Genomic DNA, 26,231 nt, shown 5'->3' with positions numbered 1-26,231 from the left:
GGGGCGATATTTTATAATATTTTTATGAGATTGTGCCTCAGTTTCTCCTATATGCTGAACTATTACGCAGTGGGAGTGGAAAACATCTGTTTGCTCTCAGGGCAGGCTAAGAGAGAGAGGTGTGATTGTTGCCTAGCTGTCTGGGCCTTGGCCCCCATATCAGAGGAGCATTTGAAAAGATGGTGGCAAATGCAGTTGCCCACCCATTGACATCAACCAACCAACAACCCAGCGGGATTTGGATTTTCCCACCTCTCTGCAGGAAGACTGAGCAACATTCTCCACCTGGAGAACAAAGGACTGGGAAGGTGTGACGTTGTGGGGGCGGGGAATAAGAGCTGGCTGCTAGCAGGAGTCAGGGCTCTCACCTGGAGTATGACCAAGGAGGTCAGAGGGAGAGACAGAGCTTGAACAAAGAGGTTCACTACAGTTTGGCTGGGCTCAGGGCTAACCAGAATGGACTGTGCTTCAACCTTCAGTTCACTATGGTACCCACAGGACTTCCTATGCTGTGTTCCAGTTAATGAATAAACCCGCCTGTTTTGACAATGCTGTGTGAGTGTCACTGCAAATGCTGGGCGAGGTGCATTAATCCCTGCAGAGTGTACAAGTCTCCAGGAGTCTGTCTCAGTTGGACTCACTGAACAGAGCTCATGGGTGAAGCCGGGGTGCTGAAGGCCCAGAGTCCAGTCTAAAGAGGCCATGAAGCTATCACAGACTGTTCCAAAGTTGGGGCATAGCACTGATTGTGTGGAGCTGTGATATACAGTAAGATGGCGCTTCTCTAGGACCTTCCATCTTTGGCTCTCCAAGCACTTTGCGAGCATTACAGAATTGTCTTTCAAAGCCCAGTGAAATAGGCAAGTATTGTGCCCATTTTATAGATGGGGAAGGTGAGTCATGGAGAGGGTAAGTGACTTCCCCAAGGTCAGCCGTAGAATTGGATATAGAACAGGCAAGTAGCAGACACGACCAATTTGGTCAACTTAATGTGCCCTCTCTACATAAAAGCATATCATTGGAAACTTATTATGTCTACTTTAAGATGAGGTATGATGTGATGCTGCTACGATGGAAATGGGGATAAACAGTGACACATTAACACATTAAAATGACCATTTTGAAATAGTTGCATTTGTTTGTTAGCTTCATGGTTATGTATTATTTCAAGAAATAAAATTGGATTTCTTTGTGACTTCAGAGCAACACAACAATCTGAAGGGTGAAATAAAATCTAATAATTTGTACGGGTATCGCTGAAAGGTAATAGAGCTGGGGACATTTCTGGTCAACATCATTATCATCATTTTGTTTATGGTCTCTGAGAGTGGGGGTGACCACAGTCCTCATTTCTTGGCATGTCCACAGTTGGGTGAAGTGACGATTGTTCTGACTGCAGATACAGTTTATTGTGCACCAACCTCTACTGCTGCAGGCACCGATAAGGCCTTGTAGAAGCTCAGATGCCACTGGGCCCTTGACGAATCCAGGAAATAGTTCATCATCCACATTTTTCCATCCGTGTGGCAATGGTGATCCAATTCTGGTTTACCTATGTGTGAAGACATACAGTCTTTAAAAAGAAAAGGCGGACTTGTGGCACCTTAGAGACTAACGAATGTATTCATCAGATGCATGTAGCTGTAGCTCACGAAAGCTTATGCTCAAATAAATTGGTTAGTCTCTAAGGTGCCACAAGTCCTCCTTTTCTTTTTGCGAATACAGACTAACACGGCTGCTACTCTGAAACATACAATCTTTGTTTGCCAAGATGCTCTTTTGACATGCTCTTCAAAACTATCCTCATATGGTGGGAATTTGGCCAGTGACTGGTCCTTTTTGATGTGAGGCACAAGTAATTCAGAGCTCTGTGGGTCTCCTTTTCTTTCCCGCTCTGGTCATACAGCCCTGCTACCAACTTACTTGCTGCAGAAATTGCGGCTTGTCTGTCACCTTCTACCAATTTGGCAAGATCGCTGCAAGTGGTAAGCTCTCTTTGTTTTGACAACATTAAACACATATTTTCCCCCCAGAACCATATAGGGATGACACAGAGTCGCATCCTGTTAATGCATGTACAGCAGAAGTCAGGAATAAGTGCATCATAAATCGCATGCTCAGGTATGAAGCAACAGCTTGTCAGCTGTGCTGGTAATGATGCCTATTTCAAACCACATGTTATGTGTGTGCTATTTTTGGAAAGTACTAAACAGCAAAGACCAAAATGTCGGTATCAGGGCACTAAGACCCAAAAGCCATGATGGCACATACTGCATGCAGGAGGATCCTTGTATCTGCTTCCTCTTGAGTACTGGACAAATCTTGGGTTTCTTCAGCACCTCTACTCATGACAGACTTTGCTACTTCATCATTAGAAAAGCTTCCTGCAAGAAGGAAGGTATGTATTGGGTTTGCACCATATATTTACACACGAATTTTGCAAGTGACTGCTTGTTGAATGCCATGTTTAGAAACTTTTTCCATGGAGGCACAGGTTGTTCACCAATCACCTGATATTTCTTGCACCCAACCGTAGATCCTGTCCGGTGCTGACTTTCTGCAGTTTTCACAGAGTTACTGTTGCCATATCTGTCAAAGACTTAGATTACAGAATTAGCTTTGTCAAATCCTTTTAGGATCTGCCTCAACGACTCAGCAGCCAGTTCATGGAATGTGTGGAATTCGTTTCCAGACATCATTTGTGTGATAGCCGTGTATGCTCCGATTTTTGTTTGCATGGATTCTTTCCTCTTGAGCTTCCAGCTGATGCCCTCATTCAGCTTTGTCTGTTCTTATAGTTGTTCCCTCACCATGGAAAAGGGACATAGGCACAGGTCCTGTTGGGTGACTGAGAACAGTTGCCATTGAAACATCATCTCTGCATCTTGCGAAGGATGTGGCTCTATGGAAAATAATTTCTGGACAGAGAGCTCTTGTGACTATTCCTCCTTTGCCAAGCTTTAATTTGGTCATCTTGACCAAGTCACTAAATGTTCTGATACCAGATTTCTTGACTGGGCTGAAGAAGCTGTGTGTCCCATCAGAATCAAGTGCACCTTTCATAAATCTCTCCATTTGTTCTTCACCAACACCTGTTTCAGTAGAGACTCTTGCACATCTCATGTTACATGCAGTAGATATGCTGGTAAGCACCTCTGGATGTGATTTAGGATGAAATGGGTTTGTTATATTGTTGATGACATGGTTGGAAAGAGCTGTAACATGATCTTCACCCCTTTTCAATGCAGCGGCAAGGACTTGTTTGTAGACTTTGTCTTAAGTACTTCTTATTAGGCTATTTCTTTCTCTCCTAGCCTTTACATATTTGTAATATGAAGCTGTGTATTGTCATCTCTAACGCTAATACTGACCTGTGCATAAGTGTCACTGAATTAAAAGGCAAGTTTCTAGAATATTTCAAATGGTTACTACTGCATGTATAGGTAATTACAAATTAAAACCTTCTGCCATGTAAACTAGATGCTATGTTGTATGTATAAAAGCTTGCAAATGGAGAGGAAGCGTTACACTAGGAATTCATTCACATTGTATCTACCCCTGTACAGTACAAACTGTGGACACGCAAGCTACTGCTACTGGGGCACAACCTTCAGTGTGAGACTGATCTGGCCAGCACATTTCAACTGGAAACACACAAAACTATTACAATCACTTGTGAATACTTTGACAATTAAGGATCATAGACTCATAGAATATCAGGGTTGGAAGGAACCTCAGGAGGTCATCTAGTCCAACCCCCTAAGTAGAATATCTGATGTGAAAACACTTCATGCTGGTATATTTCAAAACGTTGATATTTGCTGTTTTTTGCCACATGCTAAACAGCTTCTTCATTTCTGAAGAAAAAAATACTTGCCCATGCAAAACCATTCAAAATATGTTAATACGTTGTGGTTTGGGAGCTCTGACCAGTAAAAACCACATTAAGGTGTTGATATTAACTTAAACAGTAAAAACTGGAGCTATAGTCATGTTGCAATATTTCTGGAACTATGGAGAGTGGTCAGAGCTATTACCAGCAGGAGAGTGAGTCTGTGTGTGTATGGGGGTGGGTTTTTTGGAGGGGGGTGAGGGAGTGAGAGAACCTGGATTTGTGCAGGAAATGGCCTAACTTGATTATCATGCACATTGTGTAAAGAGTTGTCACTTTGGATGGGCTATCACCAGCAGGAGAGTGAATTTGTGTGGGGGGGTGGAGGGTGAGAAAACCTGGATTTGTGCTGGAAATGGCCTAACCTGACGATTACTTTAGATAAGCTATTACCAGCAGGACAGTGGGGTGGGAGGAAGTATTGTTTCATATTCTCTGTGTATATATAAAGTCTGCTGCAGTTTCCACGGTATGCATCTGATGAAGTGAGCTGTAGCTCACGAAAGCTCATGCTCAAATAAATTGGTTAGTCTCTAAGGTGCCACCAGTACTCCTTTTCTTTTTGCGAATACAGACTAACACGGCTGTTACTCTGAAACATGGAAAAAAATGGCTCTCTCATTTTGGGTACTATTGTTTCACCTCTCCTACAGGCTTATGGCACTACTTGATAGCTCCACATCATACCCCATGTAAACATACATAAAATACACTTTCAAGTGATATATGATGTGGGTTTGTGTATGGTGAGTACATTAAACTCCAAAAATAAGGCCCTTTTTGAGAAATTTCCACATCCCTCTTGGTTCCCAGTACACCAGTCTCTTGCAGACACACCTCAGTCCATCTAGTGGCCCAAAACTTTGGCTGGTACTTTTCAGAGGATCTTCTATCATGGCTGCCTGAACCATATGGGGGGAGGAATAGCTCAGTGGTTTGAGCATTTGGCCTGCTAAACCCAGGGTTGTGAGTTCAATCCTTAAGGGGGCCATTTAGGGAAATGGAGCAAAAATTGGGGATTGGTCCCCCTTTGAGCAGGGGGTTGGACTAGATGACCTCCTGAGGTCCCTTCCAACTCTGATATTCTATGAATCTTCTATTCTATATCATAGTCCCCTGGTCACTACCATGCAGGCTTCCTGAGCTTCCCCTGTCAAGTAGGGTGCTAGCTGTAGGGCCCAGGTTCCCTTTTCCAAACCTGCACCCATAGCTACTCTTTCAAAAGTGACCAAGAATCTGTCAGGGTCATCCGCAGGGCTTGTCTTACAGAGGCCTACCGCTTGTGTCTGGTCGTCGTACTCTGCAGCAGGACTCATCACACCTTAGAGTATCTGCTGCTGTGTTGGGGTTTGTTCTTGAATAATATCCTGTGGGCTTTTCTGTTGCTCAGCCTGCCCTGCAACAGGGATTGTCTGTCCAGGTGGTGGGTGTGCTGGAAGGCTTGCAGGGTCTTCTGCATCTCCTCCTGCTGTTCTCAAAGCCATTGCAATGTCTTCCATTGCCTCGACGGGTGAGCCTCTGCACCAGCTGCCCTGTCAGGTTCTTTGTCAGCATGAATAAGGCAGATCCTGGACAAGCCCACTCTTGTGACAGAGCACGGCCCTCTGCTCCCGTCTTCTGTAAGTGGCTCTGACACCTCTGCTCTGTAACCACCACTGTGTACTTTATTTGTGTTTGTTTTAGTTTTATCAGCCACTACCCTCTTTCAGTTCCATGCAGCAATTCTCTTTACAGTGTCATATAGTCATAAGAGAGGGAAGGGATCTCTCCACCCAGAGACCTTCCTTTGGCCCCGCCTAGCCCCTGCACTTCCTTCCTGTGCTCCTTTTCCACTCTTGTAGTTAACTGGATAATCAGCTCCTGAGATCTCCCCCGCCCAGGCTGCTCTAGTAATTAGTCACTCCTTCCCTCAGTCAGGCCCTCTCCAGGGGAACTAATTGGATTTCCAGTGACCAGAGTGCTGGTTCAGCTGCTGGGTCTCTGCACTCTGTCACAAGGGTGGGAAAGATGCTTGTAAAGCTGATGTGTTCTGTGCCGTGGCCAGTGGGTTGGGTTTGGTGCTTTATAAAGCAATTGCAGTTTGCTTATTTCATTTATTTATTTGTTTTGTATTCCCAGTGCACACAGGGGCCTTAATCACAGACCAGGACCCACAGTGCTGGGACCTGTACGAACACAGAACAAAAAGATGGCCCCTGTCCCAAGAGGCCTACAATCAAAGTATAAGGCAAGAGACAAAAGTTAGTGCCCAATTATTCCCTTGTAATAGGAGATAAACAGGCTGAGAGCTCAGACCTAATGTGAGTGGAATGAGTTTTCCTTGGTACGATGATGAGGTTTCATGTAAAGTTTTATTTTCTCCTCCCATTCACACATTCTTAGGACGATTTTAGTAAGAAAATAGCACCTACAAATTAGATTTCCACACTTCAGCCCAAATCAGCCTCTGATGGACTCTGCTGGTTCTGTGGCTGCTGTGACAGGGAGCAGTTCTCACCACGGCTGAGGCAGCTGGAGTGGGGAGATTTGCAGCCAAGCTGGCAACTCTGTTTACCTTGGGGAAAATGCATCATGTTAGAAACTGTGTTAATTAACATGATGTTAAACATCACTTAGCAGCTATGGTAGACAGAGACAGTGCCCTAGGGATAACCATGTCCAGCGGTGAGCGTCCTTGTTTACATTAACGGGAAAATCATGTCGGTTAATATGATTTCTAACCTGATGCAATTTCCCAGTGCAGACAAGGCCTGTGTGTTTGTTATTAATAGGTGTTGCTGTCATCTCTCTCTCCTGAGAAACTCTGAAAAAGTGAGAGAACAATGAGGATTAGTTGGAGCATGTGTGTGATGCAAATTGAAATGTTTTGTTCCTCACTGCTCTGAACAATGTTATTATCCTTAAAGGGATGTGCTGAAAGGAACAATCCAGTTCTTCCATGGGGAATTCCAAGAGAGAGTTAAATCTATTGATAGCTGTCAGCTGACCTCCTGACTTTGGGCTCAGTTCTCTGAGTTAATCTTATAATATAACTTCAGGATTCTCTGTGTGGATGGTTGTCCTTGAATTCCTCGGAGGCTCTTTGACATTGAAGGTTGTGCCATAGATTATTTAACCCTCCTGGATTTGCAATAAGATCTTGGATCTGACGCAGAGGTTACATCAACTTCTGTCTAAATTAACCCACTGTCAATCTTGATACAGGTGTTCCTTGGATGGATAGTTTCACCATTAGACGTGGGCCTTGTTTACAATGGGGATTTTCCCCAATTACAACTACCAGTGTAGCTGCAGTAGCGCAAACCCCTACTGGAGGCAGGCGAAACCGCAATCTGCATGGGTGCAGCTTACTCTGATTTCACTCACCAGTTCAAATAATAGCATGTATAGTATTTTTGCTTGTCTGTATTAGGGTTTTGCACCTCTGGCTGAAATCTCCAGTATAGGCAAGGAAGGCCCTTTGGTTGGGGAGGGGCTATTATAAAAAGCAGTATCTGGTAGCTTAGCACAGGATTATTAATTGTACTTAAGAATCAGGTTACACCAGTGGAAAACTTGGCCCACAATCTCTTTTATTACAGCCTTAGTGCGGTGATCACAGAATCATAGAATATTAGGGTTGGAAGAGAGCTCAGGAGGTCATCTAGTCCAACCCCCTGCTCAAAGCAGGACCAACCCCAACTAAATCATCCCAGCCAGGGCTTTGTCAAGCTGGGCCTTAAAAACCTCTAAGGATGGAGATTTCACCACCTCCCTAGGTAACCCATTCCAGTGCTTCACCACCCTCCTAGTGAAATAGTGTTTCCTAATATCCAACCTAGACTTCCCCCACTGGAACTTGAGACCATTGTTTCTTGTTCTGTCATCTGCCACCACTGAGAACAGCCGAGCTCCATCCTCTTCGGAACTCTTCAAGTAGTTGAAGGCTGCTATCAAATCCCCCCTCACTCTTCTCTTCTGCAGACTAAATAACCCTAGTTCCCTCAGCCTCTCCTCGTAAGTCATGTGCCCCAGCCCCCTAATCATTTTCATTGCCCTCTGCTGGACTCTTTCCAATTTGTCCACATCTCTTCTGTAGTGGGGGGACCAAAACTGGACGCAGTACTCCAGGTGTGGCTTCACCAGTGCCGAATAGAGGGGAATAATCACTTCCCTCGATCTGCTGGCAATGCTCCAACTAATGCAGCCCAATATGCCGTTGGCCTTCTTGGCAACGAGGGCACACTGCTGACTCATATCCAGCTTCTCATCCACTGTAATCCCCAGGTCCTTTTCTGCCGAACTGCTGCTTACTCTGAAGTTTCAGAGTAACAGCCGTGTTAGTCTGTATTCGCAAAAAGAAAAGGAGTTCTTGTGGCACCTTAGAGACTAACGAATTTATTTGAGCATGAGCTTTCGTGAGCTACAGCTCACTTCATCAGATGCATACCGTGGAAACTGCAGCAGACTTTATATATACACAGAGAATATGAAACAATACCTCCTCCCACCCCACTGTCCTGCTGGTATTAGCTTATCTAAAAGCCATTTCCAGCACAAATCCAGGTTTTCTCACCCTCCACCCCCCCACACAAATTCACTCTCCTGCTGGTGATAGCCCATCCAAAGTGACAACTCTTTACACAATGTGCATGATAATGAAGTTAGGCCATTTCCTGCACAAATCCAGGTTCTCTCACTCCCTCACCCCCCTCCAAAAACCCACCCCCATACACACAAAAACTCACTCTCCTGCTGGTAATAGCTCATCCAAACTGGTTATTACCAGCAGGAGAGTGAGTTTTTGTGTGTATGGGGGTGGGTTTTTGGAGGGGGGTGAGGGAGTGAGAGAACCTGGATTTGTGCAGGAAATGGCCTAACTTCATTATCATGCACATTGTGTAAAGAGTTGTCACTTTGGATGGGCTATCACCAGCAGGAGAGTGAATTTGTGTGGGGGGGTGGAGGGTGAGAAAACCTGGATTTGTGCTGGAAATGGCTTTTAGATAAGCTAATACCAGCAGGACAGTGGGGTGGGAGGAGGTATTGTTTCATATTCTCTGTGTATATATAAAGTCTGCTGCAGTTTCCACGGTATGCATCTGATGAAGTGAGCTGTAGCTCACGAAAGCTCATGCTCAAATAAATTCGTTAGTCTCTAAGGTGCCACAAGAACTCCTTTTCTTTTTACTCTGAAGTGACTCTCCAAAGAGAGCATGGCATGTTTCCCTGTTTCTTGTCTCATTGGCTCTAGAACAAAGTTTGCTCAATTTACAAGATAAAAGATGTTTAGTTTTCTTTTAAGTGCCAGCACTGCCAAGTCAAAGCTGGGTTCCTAGCGCCTGCTCTGCTGGTGATGACCTGCCGTCAGAACTCTTAACAGTTCCACTGCCATTGCACAAGTAACAGTAGAGACCTGCGCCCTCTCCTTGACCAGCATCAGCTTTTTACCAGAGACAAAAGTCATGGAAACTTGTTCTGGTCATTTAAAGTTGCAGACGAGATTCTGAATACATCCAGAGGAGCAGCGTCATTGAAATCAGTGCGGTTTTGTAAGCTCTTTGGGGGCAGGGATTGCGGTTTTGTATGTGACGTAGTACCTCGCACAATGGGACCCTGGATTTTCAGACCACAAGAGACCATTAAATATCGCATGCCATTCGTTTTACCCAGATACCTCTACGTTGAGCCCAAAGATTTTAGTTCTACTAAAGTGTTTCAGACCCTGGGAGACGGGCAGAGAACAGGAGAGATCAAGGTACCACCAAATGCCTGAGGCCTCTGCAGTGGGAGGGAATTGATTAGGTGTGATCTGCCTGGTTATCCCAGCTGGCAATCTTTGGCCCATGCTATAGAGGAAGGTGACCCCCACTCCCCCCAAGGTATCTGCCAGTCTGACCTGGGGGTAAATGGACAGATTTGGATTCGGGAAGGCATTGGTTTGCCCCTAAACATGTGATAACGACATGCCAGCTAGGCATCTAGACAGAGGATTCTCTGTACCAAATCAGAGCTCTGGTCCACCCTGTCCAGTCTCCCATCTCCAGCTCTGGCCAATCTCTCATGCTTCTGAGGAAGGTGAAGAGAAACAAACCCAGAATACAGCTGGCTAATTGTGCTTCAGGAAAAAACCTTCTTTCCTGATCCCTGCAGGATGAAGCCATGGTCTTTAAGCAGAGCTGCAAACATTATGAGCATGTTAAGGGCAATGCAGGCAATTCTGTTCTCCCCGTGGCCCATGAAGGAAGGCAGTGAACAGGAGGATTCATAGATTCCAAAGCCAGAAAGAACCCTCATGACCATTCAGCTTGAGGGCCTCCCTCCCCACTTAGAATTTCTCCAAGAAGCTAGAGTAAAGAGTATCTTTTAGAAAGCTTTTTAATCTTAAAGGCTCCAAGCAATGGGGACTCCACCACCTCCCCTGGTAAGCTGTTTCAGTGTCTAATCACCCTCCCTGCTAGGAAACTGCATCTTATTACAAGGTTGAATTTGTCCAACTTCAACGTTCAGACACTGGACCTTGCTATGCCTTCTTTAGCAAGGTTGGAAAGCCCCCCACCGTCAGCTCTCTTGTCCATGTGTCAGTACCTGTACACAGTGATCATGTCACCTCTCAGCCTTCTCTTTGATAAGCTGAATAAGTTGAGCTCCTTAAGCCTTACACTGTAGGGCTTGTTTTCCAGTCCCCGGATAATTTTTGTGGCCCTCCTTCTTGAAGCGTGGACACCAGAACTTGACACAGTATCCTAGTAGCAGTTTTACTAATGTAGTGTACAGAGTCAAGATCATGTCTCTTCCTCTACTTGATATTTCCCTTCTTACACATCCAGGGATTGCATTAGCCCTTTTTGCCCCAGCCTTGCACAGAGAGTTCATGTTGAGGTGATTATCTATGATAATCCCTAAGTCCTTCTTGAAGTCACTGCTTCCCAAGAGAGAGGCGTAGTCCACACTACAAAGTTAGGTCGACATGTTGCCTTGCATCGACTCAAATTTGTCTCCTGTCAGCGTAAGTGCCCAGTAAAACCACCTCCCTGAATGGCACAGAGCTATGGTCGACGCAGTGGGAGTGTAGACACTTCATGACCTATGTTGACCGTAACGGTCCTCTCACAGCTGTTCCACAATGTCAGACAGTGACTGCTCTGGTCACAATTGTGAACTCCACGGCCCAGAGGTCACAGACACCAGGAGCCCTCTCTCTTCCCATTTAAAAACTCTGTGAATTTTTGAAATGCCTTTTTCTGATTGCCCAGCTTGGTGAGCATAGCTAGCAGCTCTTCCTTGTTTGTGTGCAATTGCCCGGCCAGCCATGCCGGTTACAGGCTGTAGCCATGCTCCGGTCTCGAGAAGACAGGAGGTGTGGGATCTCCTAGGCGTGTGAGGAGAAGAGGCTGTGCAGGTGCGAGTATGGAGCAGTTGTAGAAACATGTTTCAGAGTAGCAGCTGTGTTAGTCTGTATTCGCAAAAAGAACAGGAGGACTTATGGCACCTTAGAGACTAACCAATTTATTTGAGCATAAGCTTTCGTGAGCTACATCCGATGAAGTGAACTGTAGCTCACGAAAGCTTATGCTCAAATAAATTGGTTAGTCTCTAAGGTGCCCCAAGTCCTCCTTTTCTTTTTGTAGAAACATGGACATCTATGCGCAGATTGCATGGGGGAGGCAGGTGAAGGGGTATGACAGGGCTCAGCAGCAGTGCCATGTGAAAGCAAAGGAACTGCAGCAGGCGTACCAGGAGCAGTAGCGTAGCTAGGGGGGCAGCGGCCGCTCCCCCACTGAGCACAAGTGGCGCCTTGTCAATGTCTTGGCGCCTTTTAAATTTTCCCCGTTGAGGGAACAGGGGGAGCGATCAAAAGAAAAGGCGGCAGCCGCTGCGGCGCTTTTACTCACCAGGCGGCACTCCCGGTCTTCGGCGGCACCTCGGTGGCTGAAGACACCCAGAGTGAGTGAGGGCCGGCTGCCAGAGCGCCGCCGGGTGAGTAAAAGCGTCGCAGCAGGTGGTGCCTTTTTTTGGATCGCTCCCCGTTCCCTCCAGCTGGCTACGCGGCTGACCAGGAAGTCAGGGAAGCCAACAGTCGATCTGGTGCTGAGCCACAGACCACCTGGTTTTCTGACGAGTTGCATGCCATACTTGGTGCAGACCCCATCAACACCCCGCAGAGTGCCATGGATTCCTCTGAGGAGCCTGACAGGCAGAGCCCTGCTGTGAACAGCGAGGAGGAGGAAGAGGATGGGGGAACATGTGACCAGGAGATCCAACTATGCTGTGAGCCAGGATCTGTTTGAGACTCCACCACAGTCTAGCCAGTCCCAGCGGGCGAGCCCGATGCAAGGGAAGGAACCTTGGGTAAGTGTGTGAATGCATTGTCCATTACAGTGTTTAAATGTACAGTTGGCTCCTGACCCCAACTTACCAGAACACAGGGTTCAACTTTTATTTAATTTGTTCCTAGTTAAAGAGGTAGCAGTACAACAAATAGAAGAAGAATTTTCTGCATTTGGTTGCCCAGCAGTGTTAGGCCGGGGGAAGGACATGTGGAACAGTTTGTTTATGTGCACAGGGATGTCCCTTGAATCCTCCTGAGAGATCGCAATGAAACTTTTATGGAGGTATTCTGCTCCTCTCCCGAAGGGATGGCAGCCTTGTTTCTTCCGCTGTGGTAGGACACTTTCCCACGCCACTCCGTGAAGACTTCAGCAAGCACCGTTGCAGTAAGCAGGCTAGTGGCCTGTGGGCCTGTGGGGGCTTCAGGACACCATCAGCAGCTGTGTTCTCTGAGCCTTTGTTACCCTCAGGAAGGAGAAATTGACTAAAATCACAGTGCTGTGCTTAGGTGCTCCAAAGCTGTAGTGTCAATAAGCATGTCTCGTTTAAAACTTTAGGGGAGCAAGGCAAGGCAGTTCAGAAACTTAACTTTCGCTTTCTGCTGTGACTATAAATATGATTCTTCTGCCTGCTTTATCTATAGCTGCTGACGTTGTGGCCTTGAGGGGGTGCCACCTCCACGGCCGTGGAATGCCTGACCATGACAAGGAGGGGAAAGAAGAGGACTTGGGAGATGTTCAGTAAGATCCTGCAAGCAAGTGCTGCATCAGACCGTGAGCACATGGCACGGAGGATGAATGTTATAGACACTATGGAGAAAGAAAGAAAGTTGACGGGAGAAAGCCCCAGAAGGAAAAGGAGAGGGAGATGTACCTGGACATGATAGGGCTTCTTCAGCAGTAAACACAGATGCTGCAGACTCTTGTTGACCAGCAGGTGGTTCAGAAAGCAGGGGCTCACTTCTCTTTGCAGTCAATGGAAAACTCAATTGTAGCATTTCCTTTTCCGCCCCCCCCTGAAATTTCTTCATGACATCAGGGGCGGCATCCCTTCCATGCCACACAGGGGGACCATAAGGACAGCTTCACATAAACTGACCTGTGAGAGCCATGGGTGCTATATGTGTCGCCAAAATTGTCTGAAATGGACACGAATGTTCTTTCCTCTTGTTAAATTCTGTCCTGTTAATTTGTTTCAAACATTTTTTATTTGCTTTTAATTACACAGATGTTTTTTGCACTGGTTTCATTATTCAATAAAATTCTATTTTTTGAAAAATAACTCATCTTTATTACTTCATAACATAAACTGTAGGATGCCGAGCAGAAGTGAAAGCACACATTTGTTGTTGTCCAGTGTGATAGAACTCATAGGATCTGTGACATACACAGTGTAATAATGATAAATGTACAGCAAGCAGTGCACAATGAATAGGTGCAGTGACAGTGTTATATTCATAGATGGGGTGCTCAGTGCACACAGTCCCTAACAGGCCCCAAAATTTCAGGGCCAGGTTGAGCATTATCTAGCACACCACATTACTGTGGCTGACTGTTGAAGTGGTATTTCAAGGCTTCCCTCAGCTGCATAGCTCCACCTTGGAACTATTAGTACTTCTAATAGTCCTTGTGTCTGGCTGTTCAAACTCAGCAGACAGCCACTCCACCTCCACGCTGGTGGCAGCTTTTCCCCTTTGTCTCACAGATATTATGTAGGACACAGCAGACAGCTGTAAACAATGGGATGTTTTTTTTTTCACTGAGATCCAATCTTGTGAGTAAACAACACCAGCATCCCTTCTATCGAGGAAAAACACATTCAGCCATCATTCTGCACCTGCTGAACTGGTAGTTGAATCTTTCCTTGGTGCTGTCGAGGTGGCCGGTGTATGGCTTCATGAGCCAGGGGAGCAAGGGGTAGGCTGAGTCCCCCGGTATCACTGCTGGCATTTCAACATCGCTAATGGAAATCTGCTGCTTGGGAATGAATGTCCCTGCTTGCATCTTTCTGAACAGTCATATACTTTTAAAAATGAGAGCATCATGCACCTCCCCTGACCAGCCAACTTTGATGTCAGTGAAGCTCCCTGGTGATCCAGCAGCAGTTGCATAACCAGAGAAAAGCAGGCCTTTCAGTTGGTGTACTCTGTGGGAAAGATGTGCTGGTGCCAAAATAGGCATCTACATGCCACCTAGTACGCCACTGCAGTTCGGGAATGCCATTGCTGCAGATCCATCCACTATGTCCTGCATGTTGCCAGGAGTCAGTCCTGCATAGCAGGAGATGATGACTGGCCCACACACTTCTATGACAATGGCCCCCATGGTGGATTTTCCAACTTCCAAATGATTTCCCACTGACTGGTAGCAATCTGGCTTTGCTACCTTCCACAGTGTGATTGCCACTTGCTTCTCCACTGTCAGCGCAGTTCTCATTCTGGTCTCCCTGCACTGGAGGGCTGGGGCAAGCTCAGCATGCAGGTCCAGAAATGTGGCCTTGCGCCTCTGAAAGTTCTGCAGCAACTGCTTGACATCCCAAGCCTGCATTATGATGCAATCCCACCAGTGAGTACTCGTTTCTCGGGCCCAAAAGTGGCACTCCACTCTGTGCAGCTGCTCTGTGAATGCCTCCAGCAATCTTGAATTGGTTTTTGCTATGTCTTACAGCAATCTGTCCTCCAAAAAAATTGTCACTTTCCCTGTGGCTGCAGTTCTTGCAGCTCTGCAAATACCGGAAGATCATTCAACTGTGTTTGCAATGCTCGTGACAACAGGATAGAGCTGTGTAGGCACCATGCTTCTGTCAGAGATGACAGACAGCAAGAGGTTCCACGTGGGTCTGTGGGACTTGAGAAAAAAGGCACTAAAATTATGGGATATGAATAGTAATATGGGATGGAGAAAGTTGCATGGTGAGAGCTTGACCCCGAGCTCCCAGTCATCCCTGTGCAACTCGTTTCTGCCGCATGGTGCATTGCAAAAATATCCCAAAAGACAGTGCGGCACATGATAACGAATTGCACATGGGATACCTACCCATGGTGCACCAGCATGTACATTGACACAGGCACTCCTGGTGAGTACGTGCTGTGTTGATGCAAGGAGCCAAGTATGTACATATTTGAGCAATATACTAACTGTGGCGGCTGTATCCTGACAATACTTGCATTGACCACAATTTGTAGTGTAGACCTGGACAGAGTCTCCCTTCCTGTAGATAGAACCTGCAGTCTTTGTTCTCAGGTGTACTACTTTGTATTTGGCTGTATTAAAATGCATTTTGTTGGATTGTGACCTCTTAACTAGGCAATTTGGATCACTCTGTAACAGTAAACCTGTCCTCCTCGTTATTTGCTACCCTAACAATCTGTGTCATCTGCAAACTTTACCAGTAAAGATTTGATAACACTGTCTAATCATTGGTAAAAATATTAAATAGTATTGGCCCACGAGCCGATCCCTGGAGACCCTGCTAAAAACAGTTCTTGTCATTGATATCTCCAGATAGCAAGTACATTTTGAGATCTGTCAGTGACCCAGTTCTTAAATCCATTTGATACGTAATATGGGCCCTACTTTTTTTAAAATCAAAATGTGTCATGTGGTAACTAAATCAAGCCTTGGCAAAATCCAAGCATACTATATCCACACTGTTGCTTCTATCAACCAGACCTGTCACTCCCCTATGTTTGTTTAATAAGACCTACCTTCCATGAAACTAAGCTGACTGGCATTAATTGTATTTTTAGCCTCCGCCCTCCAATTCTTTGTCGATAGCATCCCAAATTAACCATTCCATTCTTTTACCCAGGATTGACATTGGACTAATCAGCATATGATCATTCAGGGTTTTTTTAACACAGCTCAGCAATTTATCAAGTGGGTGGCAACTAACTACGTTTAACGTAGGTTTTTTGGTTGTTTCTATCTGTCATGTAATAGAATGTTTGGGGGGTTTTTCGCCTGGAAATTGGTTTTTCCCTGATGTGACTTCGTAGGTGCATAATAGGCTTCAGTAAGATTTCCATTCCCACCCTGTTTTCTTGGCAGGATTCTAGTCGGTAACTATCACCTGCAAGCTCGATTTCCACACTTTTTGAGTCCAAATCAGCCTCTGGTGGAAACTGCAGGCCCCGTGGTGGGTGTGACAAGGAGTGATTTCCAGCCAAAATGAGGAAATCTGCAGCTGTGTGCCAGCCTGTGTGTGTGTGCTACTAATGAGGGTTGCTGTGATCTGTCTCTCCTGGGAGAATGTGAAAAGTGAGAGGACAGTGAGGCTTAGATGAAGCATGTGTGAGATGGCCTCTACTGGAAGACAGGATACTGGTCTAGATGGAACATTGGTCTGACCCAGTATGGCCATTCTTATGATACAAACTGAAACATTTTGTTGGTCAACCCTGCACAGTGTGGCTGTGCTGAAAATGAAAGGGCCACGCTGAAAAGAACAATCCTGTTCTTTAAACAAAGAGCCCCTTCCCTTCGACTGATTGCAAAATCACAGCCTAGATTCTAGCCATGGGTTTGAATGATTTCTTTCCAGAAATTTGCACAGGAAGATTAGCTTGTCTTAATGAATGGCAGAGTCAGGGTTGATTTAATGCAAGGAAAAACATTAATCTGAATCTGCTACTTATCAGACACCCCCAGTAGCCTTCACTAGATTAAGGTATTTGTCAAAATTTCCAACCCTGTCAACTGGCAGTGATGGAAAATGTTGCACCAAAGCCACATTTTCTATATTGCCTTGTACAGTCCTTGTCTGGCATCAGCGTTGATGAATGACATTCTCTCCCCAGCATTTCAGCTGGGAAAGGAAGCTGTGCAGATCTGTCTCTCATATTACTAGCAGTGGACATGTGGCAGCTGATAAGCTCTGAAGGAGTGCATCCACAAAGAAGAGAATGCAAGGTTAGCCTTCCTGGAAATGACCTCCTCCTTATCTGGCGAAACCTTGTCTATTCTCTCCCACCGCTGCCATCTGTGATAAGGTCTTTTGGGAAAATGCCAAGCTTCCAAAACAGCTGGAACTAGTCACTTGTAGTGAACATCTCTTACAGACCAGACACTCACATTAGCTTTTCCAAATAAGAAAGCGAAAAAAGCTGAAATCTACCATGTTGCTGCCTAAATTTTGATGACCTAATAAGGGAGGGTGTAGATGTAGCATGGTGCTAGAAATCAGGAGACTATCCCTGGCTCGGCCACTGACCTTGCTGCATAACCTTGGGCAAATCACTGCGTCTCTCTGTTTCCCCATGTGTTAAATGAGGATAGCTTCCTAGGAGTGTTGTGAGGTTCAGATGATGTATAATGCTTATTAAGCAGTTAACTAAGGGTGTAGGAACATAGCTATTTTTACCCTTCTCCCTACTGTTCACACTAGAAACTTCACAAATTAATGTCTGTCTCTGGATCCCATCTCTCCTGGGAATCCTGCCTCAGAGGATTTCAGCAATTCTCTCAGGCAGATATACACACTTAGCAACTCATCTAAGAAAAGAAGCAATCTTTCTCACTACGTTACAGTTACCATTGTTACTGTCAACATATGCCAGACCTACTGGTGTATCTCTCTCCTAGCATTCAAGAATGAACCAATCCTAGCCTGGCTTGCCAGTTGTGAGTATTGAGCAATACCATATTGAAACAAGGCTTGCTGCACCCTTCGGTAAACTTTCTATCTTATCCTCTCTCCTCTAGCTGCCTATTGTACTGATTAGCAACCCAATTTCTAATGAGCCAAAACACTGAAAAACTGTCTGCACTAATTTTCCTCTCACTCCCTCGTGGAGCAACCTTCATTTCAAAAGTATAGTCAGATCAGTGCTTAAAAATCTTATGGCTAGAACAGGTGCTCCTGAAACAAGATGATAGAAGAACATGTGTTACTGCAGTAGCTTTGGTTGATTATGAATGTAACAAGTGCTGGATTTCCCCCCAAAACAGAGTGAACCAGAGATGAATATGCCAGGCAGCTACAATGTACTCAACAAAAGAGAGCCATATTGATAAAGGGAAGGGGGATGTTCTAGTGGTTAAACAATGGACTGGGACTCAGGAGACTGGGACCTTTGTCCTGGCTCTGGTGTTGACTTTGACTTCGTGGGCAAGTCACCTGAGGCCTGACTTTGAAAAGTGCGGGGCTTTTTGTAACCCCAGTTGATGTCCGTGGGAACCGCAGGTGCTCTGCACACCTGAAAATCAGGGTCTGGACCAAATTCACTTCTGATATAGAAGTCCCATGAAACCAATAGAGTTACACCTGAGGTCAGTTTGGTCTCTGCTGCCTCAGTTTCCTCATGGTAAAATGGGGATATATTTAACACAGGTTGTTGTGATGCCAAATAATCAATGTTTGCCAAGCACTTTGAGATTCTTGGAAGGTGCTGGAGAAGAAATATTACAACTGAAGTAACATAAAGTGTTGTACCTGGGAACCCATGTAATGGAGACTTAATTGTAATAATAATTCCTCTTAGCGGCTGCCAAGAATCCCAAAGTGTTTGAGGCAGGGGTTGGGTGGTAAAGCACAGGACTGGGTAGGAACCCTGCCAGGGCAGGGAATAGCAGAGTAATCTCTGAGGTGTTTTAACTTCCTATAAATTGCCCAGCTACTGGGTTGGCCTGGTTACAGTGCTCTCCGTAACTGCAGGCACACCTTGCTTGTGGGTGGTAGCTACATTGGACGAATTAATGTTGCCAAGTGACTGTTGTTGCCACAGTGATGGCTAAAAATTTTTTTTAAGAAAGTGGCAATCATAAGTCCTCCACCGTCCTTGGAGGCCAGATGAGTGAACTGTTCACAGCAGAGCACCTGGGGGAAATGGTTAGCTCAAACGTGGAAAAGTACAATATCAGCTCTTGGATACCATGCTGCTGGGTGCTGTAGAAGCCCTGAGATAGCCCAAAAGATCGACATTCCATAACCTTGTTACTGCATACAATGGCTGCCTCCCTTCAAGGTTTACTGGCTTGTCTCTGGAGCCCTGACTGAGTGGAGGGTTTGCGTGGTGCACATCTGGCTGAGGGGACAGTTACTGAGCGCTGGGTGTAGAGGAGAGTTCTGTGACCTTCTCAGTCATTCCTCCTTTCTTCCCATCCCAGACTCTGCCTTGGGAAGTTCAGAGACTGCTTGATACAAGATCTAGTAAGGCTGGGTTCACAGAGAGCTAGTGCTAAAATGCCCTGATCCTTCTGTTGCCAAAGGAGAGGTACAAAGAGCAAGTGTTCTTATATGTGAAGCAGTAGACAGTCCAGAAGGAGAGCCTGTCTCACCACAGGATGGGGAGCCAGACATGCCTAGATTCTAATCTGGGCTTTTACACACACACTCTAGCTTTGGGCAAGTCATTTCACTTCTCTGGCATCCCCAGCTGTAAGATAACAATGATACCACCTCGTTCCCTGGGGTGATGTGAGGACCCATTTAATTAGTGTGTTTTTAAGGGTCTGTGAACTTGAAAAGCCACAGAAGGGTTCAGTGTCTGGGTGTTACTATTCCTGACTGTTCTTTGGGACTGTTTGCTGAAAACATGGGAAGCTAAATGTCCAGCGGTGTGTGAAACAGAATTGTCTGACTGAGTGGCTGTGCAAGATCCAGCTGGGTATTGGCTTTATTAGCATGTTTAGATGAGACTTTATCAAAATAGGCCACAGATCCACTTGGGACTCCGCTGGCATCATTCTTCTGCAGCTGTTTACTTGTGTAAGATGATATTTCCCCCTCCTCCAGGGAGTCAGTCTGACCGCAGCAAAAGAGCGGGGACAGCTTGTGTTCTTGGAAGGCCTGAAATCCTGCTTTGACATCTTGTTTGGTGAGGAGCAGCGTGTGGGGCAGCCCAATCCCCTTCAGTTTATAAGGTAATGCTCTGGTGCTTTGGAAGAGGTACAGCCAGTAACTCTTGGGATTAGAAATGTTGCCACCTCTTGTGATGCTGAACTCTCAATCTAGTTCCTGGTATGCCACTGTCTGCATCACAAACTAGCACTAACTGGCCTCACCCTGCAGCAGTGAGGTGAAGGATTGGGACTGAACCCCCCCGCAGGGCAGAGACAACAGTAGCTGGGCAGTGGGTGTGTTAAATTTGCCCTGCAGCTGTCCAGGCCGTACCTGGTGTGTGGCTAAATAGAATGAGTTAGTCTCATGGGCTGCCAGTCCAGCAATTCTCACTGGCATTAAATTCACACTTGCAAATGGAAATAAATCCAAACCCTGAAATACCCACACTGCTAAGATTATCCCTTCCCCCCTCTCTTCTGGCTGCTGAGAGAGGGACTGTGCTCCATCCCTCCCTCCACTGAGGACTAAGGGAGAGCATCCTCTCCTCTGTTCCTGCCTTCCTTGCACTCTCTAGTCTGTCAGTGAGCTGTAAAAGTGCATAGTGAATTACTGAGACTAACGAGCTAATTAGTGGGGAATCTTCCTCCTATCTGAAGCTCAGCTGTATAAGCCACCAGGGCAGCTAAGGGCAGAGCCTTGCAGTAGGGATCTGCTATTACAGTTTCTGATGTATAACTCCAAAGGTCGGTTTCTGTAGACACTTGACGACACACTGCATTTGTCCCATTATATTAATTTAGAAGCAGACAAAATTACGGCAGTGGGACCCCCGACTAGCGTGGGTACAGTTATAGCTAGGGCCCTACCAAATTCACAGTCCATTTTGGCCAATTTCAGGGTCAGAGGATTTTAAAAATCATAAATGTCATGATTTCAGATATTGGAATCTGAAATGTCATGGTGTTGTCACTGTAGAGTCCTGACCCAACTCTGAAGGCAGCAGTGCAGAAGTAAGGGTGGCATGGTAGGCTATTGCTGCCCTGCTACCTGTGGGGCGCTGCCTTCAGAGCTGGGCGCCGGGCCAGCAGGCACTGCACTCCGGCCACCCAGCTCTGAAAGCAGTGCAGAGGTACGGGTGGCAATACTGTGAACCCCCCCCAACCCTTTTTGGGTCGGGACCCCAGTTTGAGAAATGCTGGTCTCCCCGTGTGAAATCTGTATAGTATAGGGTAAAAGTACACAAAAGACCCGATTTCACAGGGGGAGACCAGATTTCACGGTCCATGACGCATTTTTCACGGCCTTGAATTTGGTAGGGCCCTAGTTATAGCTGTATAAAGGTGCATGTATCAGTGCAAAGCACATTTATGCAGGTATAACTGCATCCACATTAGACAGGCTGAACTGCTGTAACTGTGGCCGTGTCTACAGCGGAGCTGGAGATGTAACTTCCAGCACAGGTAGACTGACCCGCACTAGCTGTGACTGAGCGAGCACGCTAAAAGTAGTGGAGCGGAGGTTGCACTGGCAGCGGGATGGGCTATCCACCCCAAGTACAATCCCATCTGAAATTCTGGGCATGTACTCAGGGTGGCTAGCCCTTCTCACCACCCATTCAGCTGCAGCATCACTGGTGTTTTTATTGTGGGTGTGTCTACCTGAGATGGAAATTCCAGCTCCACTGTTGACATATCCCATATCTGCTTCTAGACCAATATCCCCACCCTTAGAGGTTTTTAAGAACAGGATGGTCTAGCTTTACTTGGTCCTGCCTCAGTGCAGGGGCCTAGATTTGATGACCTCTGGAGGGTCCCTTCTAGCCCTACATTGCGGCGATTCTGTGCTATAGCTAATGCAGTACAAAAACCATGTTGAGACCAGGCCAAGTGAGAATCTCCTGTTCCTCTTTCCAGCGAAGATGGCTCCAACCTGAAAACCATGTATGAGTTTGTCCGGACATCCCTGATGGCCTCTGGTAGCGATTCCTGGAAATGCCCCGTGTTGCTGGTGGATGATCTCAGCGTCCTGCTCAGCCTGGGTGTGAGGCCGGTTGATGTTTTGGATTTCATCCATTACTGCAGAGTTGCAGTGTGTTCCCAGTTACAGGTACTGCTGCGTCTCTCCTTGTAGTGTTCTCAAAGTTCAGTGCCTTTACGGCCTGGCTCGCTAGGTGGTGCTCTTCCCTCTGAGTCAGTGCTGCTGAGCAGGGGTGACCAGGCACCGTGCTCTGTGGGGATGGGCAGGGTTCCTGACTTCTTGTGGCCATTAAAGATCCTGTGGTGCTCCCTGTGTGGGTGGGGCTTTCCCCTTTAGGATCCTGACCAGATTCTAACTCAGGTAGTTACTTGCTATCTACCCAAATTCCCTCCGCCGTTTCAATTCAGTCTAGACAAAGATATTTCAGAGTGCCCATCTCCGTAGTATTTAAGTGCCAGGATGCAGCTATGTGATACAGTGTTCATATCCTGTCCTAAAGTGCGGTGTAGTGTTGCTGTGTGCTGTTAAACATTTGCCATGTCCCACCCCAGAGGTGTTTGCATTTCAGTAGTCAGTCAGTAAAGTGATGAGTAACCCTTCTTCCTCCTAGGGATATTGAGGCGTAACAAATTAACAGCTGTAAAGATCTTTGAGTTACTTGGATGGAAGGAGGAGAAGTTTCTATTCTCTTCATTTGGTAATCTGTCTCTTATGACAGGAGTGAGGTGTCCTGTGCTGAAGCTCCTTGGTGTTTTTTGACACAGCAGGACCCTCAAGTAAACGAAGCCCTGCTTTGTCACTGACCAGACAGTGGGAGGAGGGGGAAAAACTCCTATACATCTGATTTTTAAAGGGATAGTAGTCTTCTGATGGAAAGAATGGATTCACTAGGCGAAAGGGCCAGTTGAGAGCAGAATGTGAAAGAGGAAAACTTGAGGATGGAGGTTGGGGGAAAGAAAAACCCACACCCACTGCTTTTTAAACAAGTCAACTTTGTAATCACCGAACGGCACCGTTGCCCCCTGTGCCCACTAAGGAGAAGGGCTGGTTCTGTTACAGCTGGCTCAGCTTCCCTGGAGTAAACTGTTTCACTTTAATTGGGGAAAAATATGTACAGCTTGCAATCAGGAATTTAATAGTTTAAGAATGAAGTTATAACACCAAAGGCAGTTGGAGCATAGTCCAAATTTCTCTCCTTTTATATACACACCCAGTGTATCATCAAAGGAAAATGCAGAGTTTTAACAGTGTATTCCCAGGGACCAGAACATTCAGGATCTTTGATCACTGCTCCAGAGCCATTCTTTGGCTAGTCCTGAAAGCGTCTGTGCTGATCCCTTCAGATATAATTTCAACAACTGGTCTCTCACATGCTGTTAGCCAGCATGGAATTTTCTGTATCTACATTACTTTCAAACTGGGTATCAAGGGTATAAAGATTGATTCCCAGAGCTAGTGTTTCTTGAGCAAATAGCTCCTCAGTTCACTGCAAAATTCAAGTGGTGGGGGGAGAAAGCAAGATATTAATCAGAACAAGGTGATTTTAATGGTCTGATATCGAGTGACTTTTCAGAACAGACTTAATTTTTAGTTCTGGTTATTAGTGGTCTGTTGGACTTCAGATCCACCACTGCTCCCTCAGTTTAGCAGGGCTTTTTAATTATTAGTGAACCTAGCAAGTGCCAGATGACGGACAATTGTCACTGTCAATTCCAGGATAACTCCCATTGATTGGGATGGGAATGGAACAACTACTTGCACAGTTCTGAAATGTTACCCCAAGTCATGCATACTGTTTTTTGAGTGTGTGTGAATATAATCAACTTCAGAAGTTCTCCTTATTTGTGTACAAGTAACTCCTGAGAGTATTGCTGCTGAAAGAATCTTAAAATACCAAATCCACCTTTTACTGTCTATGCAGTGCTTTCCCCTTCTCCCCCAATTTCCTATAGCTTGGATCACAAAAATAGACTAGTCAGCATCACCTTTTTATTCTCTTGCTGGCTGCTAATGCTACAATGTTTGGGATGAAAATGGTGCCAGTGAATGTCTGCTTGTTTGGAATACTGTTTGCAAAGTAATTTAAAAATAAATAAATAATAGAAATATTTTTATTTCTGTACAAGGTAGTTTTTTTTCTTTTGGAAAACTTTAAATTTGGGCCAGAATTTGACTTGACTTTAAATATTCAGTGGGCTGAGACAAAGACTCTCATGATATATTTTTAATGGAACTAGTTTTGGATTTTATAAAACTTGTTTCTTTTCTTTCACCAAATCAAACATTGGACATAATCCCCCAGGCAATGCCCCCTTCAGCTAGTTCTCTATTAGATGGTTCTTTAAGGTATAGCTCACAGAGTAGATGTCTGCTTGGCCAGACAGATCAGTTTAACTAACTTTGGCTGTTTTGCAACAAAGGTTTGATGTATTTTTAGACTGGAGAGTTATATATAAGCTTGGTTATTCTCCCACTTGGCTCTGATTGAGAACCCAGATTGACGCAGATACCATGAAGCTAAGTGGCGAAGTAGCTTAGTTAGCAATGTGTTTGTGTGAATCCACGTCTCTGATCTCCTCTCATAATCCAGAATTGATTGTCAATGAGTCATTAATTCCCGTGTGACACTTTCTGTTCCAGGGGAACATAGTGGTGCTAGTGCACAGCAGTGATGATTCAGAAGATGAGGAGAATGAACTGGTCGTGAATTCCCTCTGTCACCAGAGCAACTTGATCCTTTGGGCAGAGGGGCTGGCTACTGGCTTCTGTAAAGATGTTCATGGACAGGTAAATCTTGTGAAAGCATTTTCCCTGCTCCCGTTGCTGTCCTGAGACATGGTAACTTATTATATTCACCAATAATGCCTGGCTAGAGCCTCAGGTGCAGCCAGGGTATGTTTCATGCAGTTCAGGGGGTGAGGTGCAAATGGGATTTTAAGCCCCCTTTGTAGCTCCTGATGCAAGCACCAGTCTGACCCCAGCATAATTCAGAGCAACCTTAGGGCTAACTTATTCCCTGCTGCCCCCAGCAGCCAAGGATGCTAGAGCACTGTGGCATTGTAATTACATTCCCTTTTCTCAGCCGCACCTCCTGGGGCTTCCAGTGGGGATGACAGAGAGACACTGCTCCTGCTCTCGGTCACCTGGGGCTTCTCCCTATGTTGGGGGAATCAGTGTAGTGGTACAAAGCACTGCAGAGTGGCGTAAAGCAGCCAGAGCAGGGTTAGGATCTGGCCTGTGGACTTTGCAAATGGCAGAAGTATGAAGTGAAGTCCATGTTTTTGTGAATCTAGTGCTGATGAAAGGGACTGGACAGACAGCCCTGGAGACTGAAGTTCTTTACATAGAACAGCTGCAACACAGGCTGCGCTAGTGCAAGCTTGTGCCCTGACACTAAGGTGATGGGTGTGCTATAAATATGGAGAAGCTTCTCCAGACTCCCATTCAGTCAGTCTCATCCATGACCTGGCTGGATCCCCGCTGCGGGGGAGAGAGCACTTCGGTCTTGAGGGCCCATTTGCTGCCTGGCCTCTCTGCCAAGCCTGCCACCAAGAAGGAGGTTTAGTGCTTGTTAAGATGGCTGCACAGGGCTTTCCAAAATGGCAGTGTCGAATCCTCCAGCCAGGTCAGTTCTGGATGTTAAAGGTATTTTAACACAAATACCACATCACCTGCTCAGGCCTTTCCCTTGGAGGGAGGATGCTGTGATTGCAGCCACAAGGAAGCAGCTTCTCACTCTTTCCCTTTCCTTTGCAGTTAAAGATCATTCAGAAGGGGTCATCCGAGCTGAAAGCAGAGAGGAATCTCTTCCGAATCTACCAGTATAAAATTCAGGACAAGAATGTCACATTTTTTGCCAGGGGAATGTCAGTAGCTGTGTTGTGAATTCCAAGGCACAATTCAGTGCAGGACTTGAGGCCAAGGGGAAAGTGGCGCTTGATACCTGGGAAAAAACAGGAGATGCCAGCAATACAGCCTGGGTATTTTTTCAGCAGTTTCCAGGGCCAATCCAGTAAATGTGGTGTGAGCAGGATTTGCATTGGCACTAAGTAGCATTTAAAACCCAGTCCTGCAGGGAACTCTGTGCAGGTGGAGGGATCTGCCTGAGCTGAGCTTATTGCAGGTTTGGGGCCTGAATCAGTTCCCCTCCCTTTACTGTCCAGCAGCATTCCACTGTAGTATACAAAGGGTTCGAATTGCAAAGAAGAGCAAAATGTAATGAATTTTAAGTATAACTAACAAACAGGCAGCTGCCATCTCGATAGTCTGA

The 26,231-nt window shown here is 45.9% G+C and overlaps 1 protein-coding gene across 2 annotated transcripts in view; it reads left to right on the top strand.

The window, feature by feature from the left end:
• The window catches only part of ELP6 (elongator acetyltransferase complex subunit 6), a 39,522-nt gene extending 13,291 nt beyond the window's left edge, over window positions 1-26,231 (top strand). For both annotated transcript variants that reach the window (XM_077808518.1, XM_077808519.1), the window contains 4 exons: window positions 19,937-20,064; window positions 21,898-22,090; window positions 24,602-24,748; window positions 25,718-26,231. In XM_077808518.1, coding sequence (XP_077664644.1) covers window positions 19,937-20,064; window positions 21,898-22,090; window positions 24,602-24,748; window positions 25,718-25,846 — 597 coding nt within the window. In that variant the 3' untranslated portion in view covers window positions 25,847-26,231. The remainder of the gene's footprint in view (window positions 1-19,936; window positions 20,065-21,897; window positions 22,091-24,601; window positions 24,749-25,717) is intronic.

Source organism: Eretmochelys imbricata, chromosome 2 (genome assembly GCF_965152235.1).
Source record: "Eretmochelys imbricata isolate rEreImb1 chromosome 2, rEreImb1.hap1, whole genome shotgun sequence".
In the NCBI taxonomy this organism is placed as follows: domain Eukaryota; kingdom Metazoa; phylum Chordata; order Testudines; family Cheloniidae; genus Eretmochelys; species Eretmochelys imbricata.
Note: the sequence above shows the minus strand (reverse complement) of the source record. Positions and strands in the feature narration are given on the sequence as shown.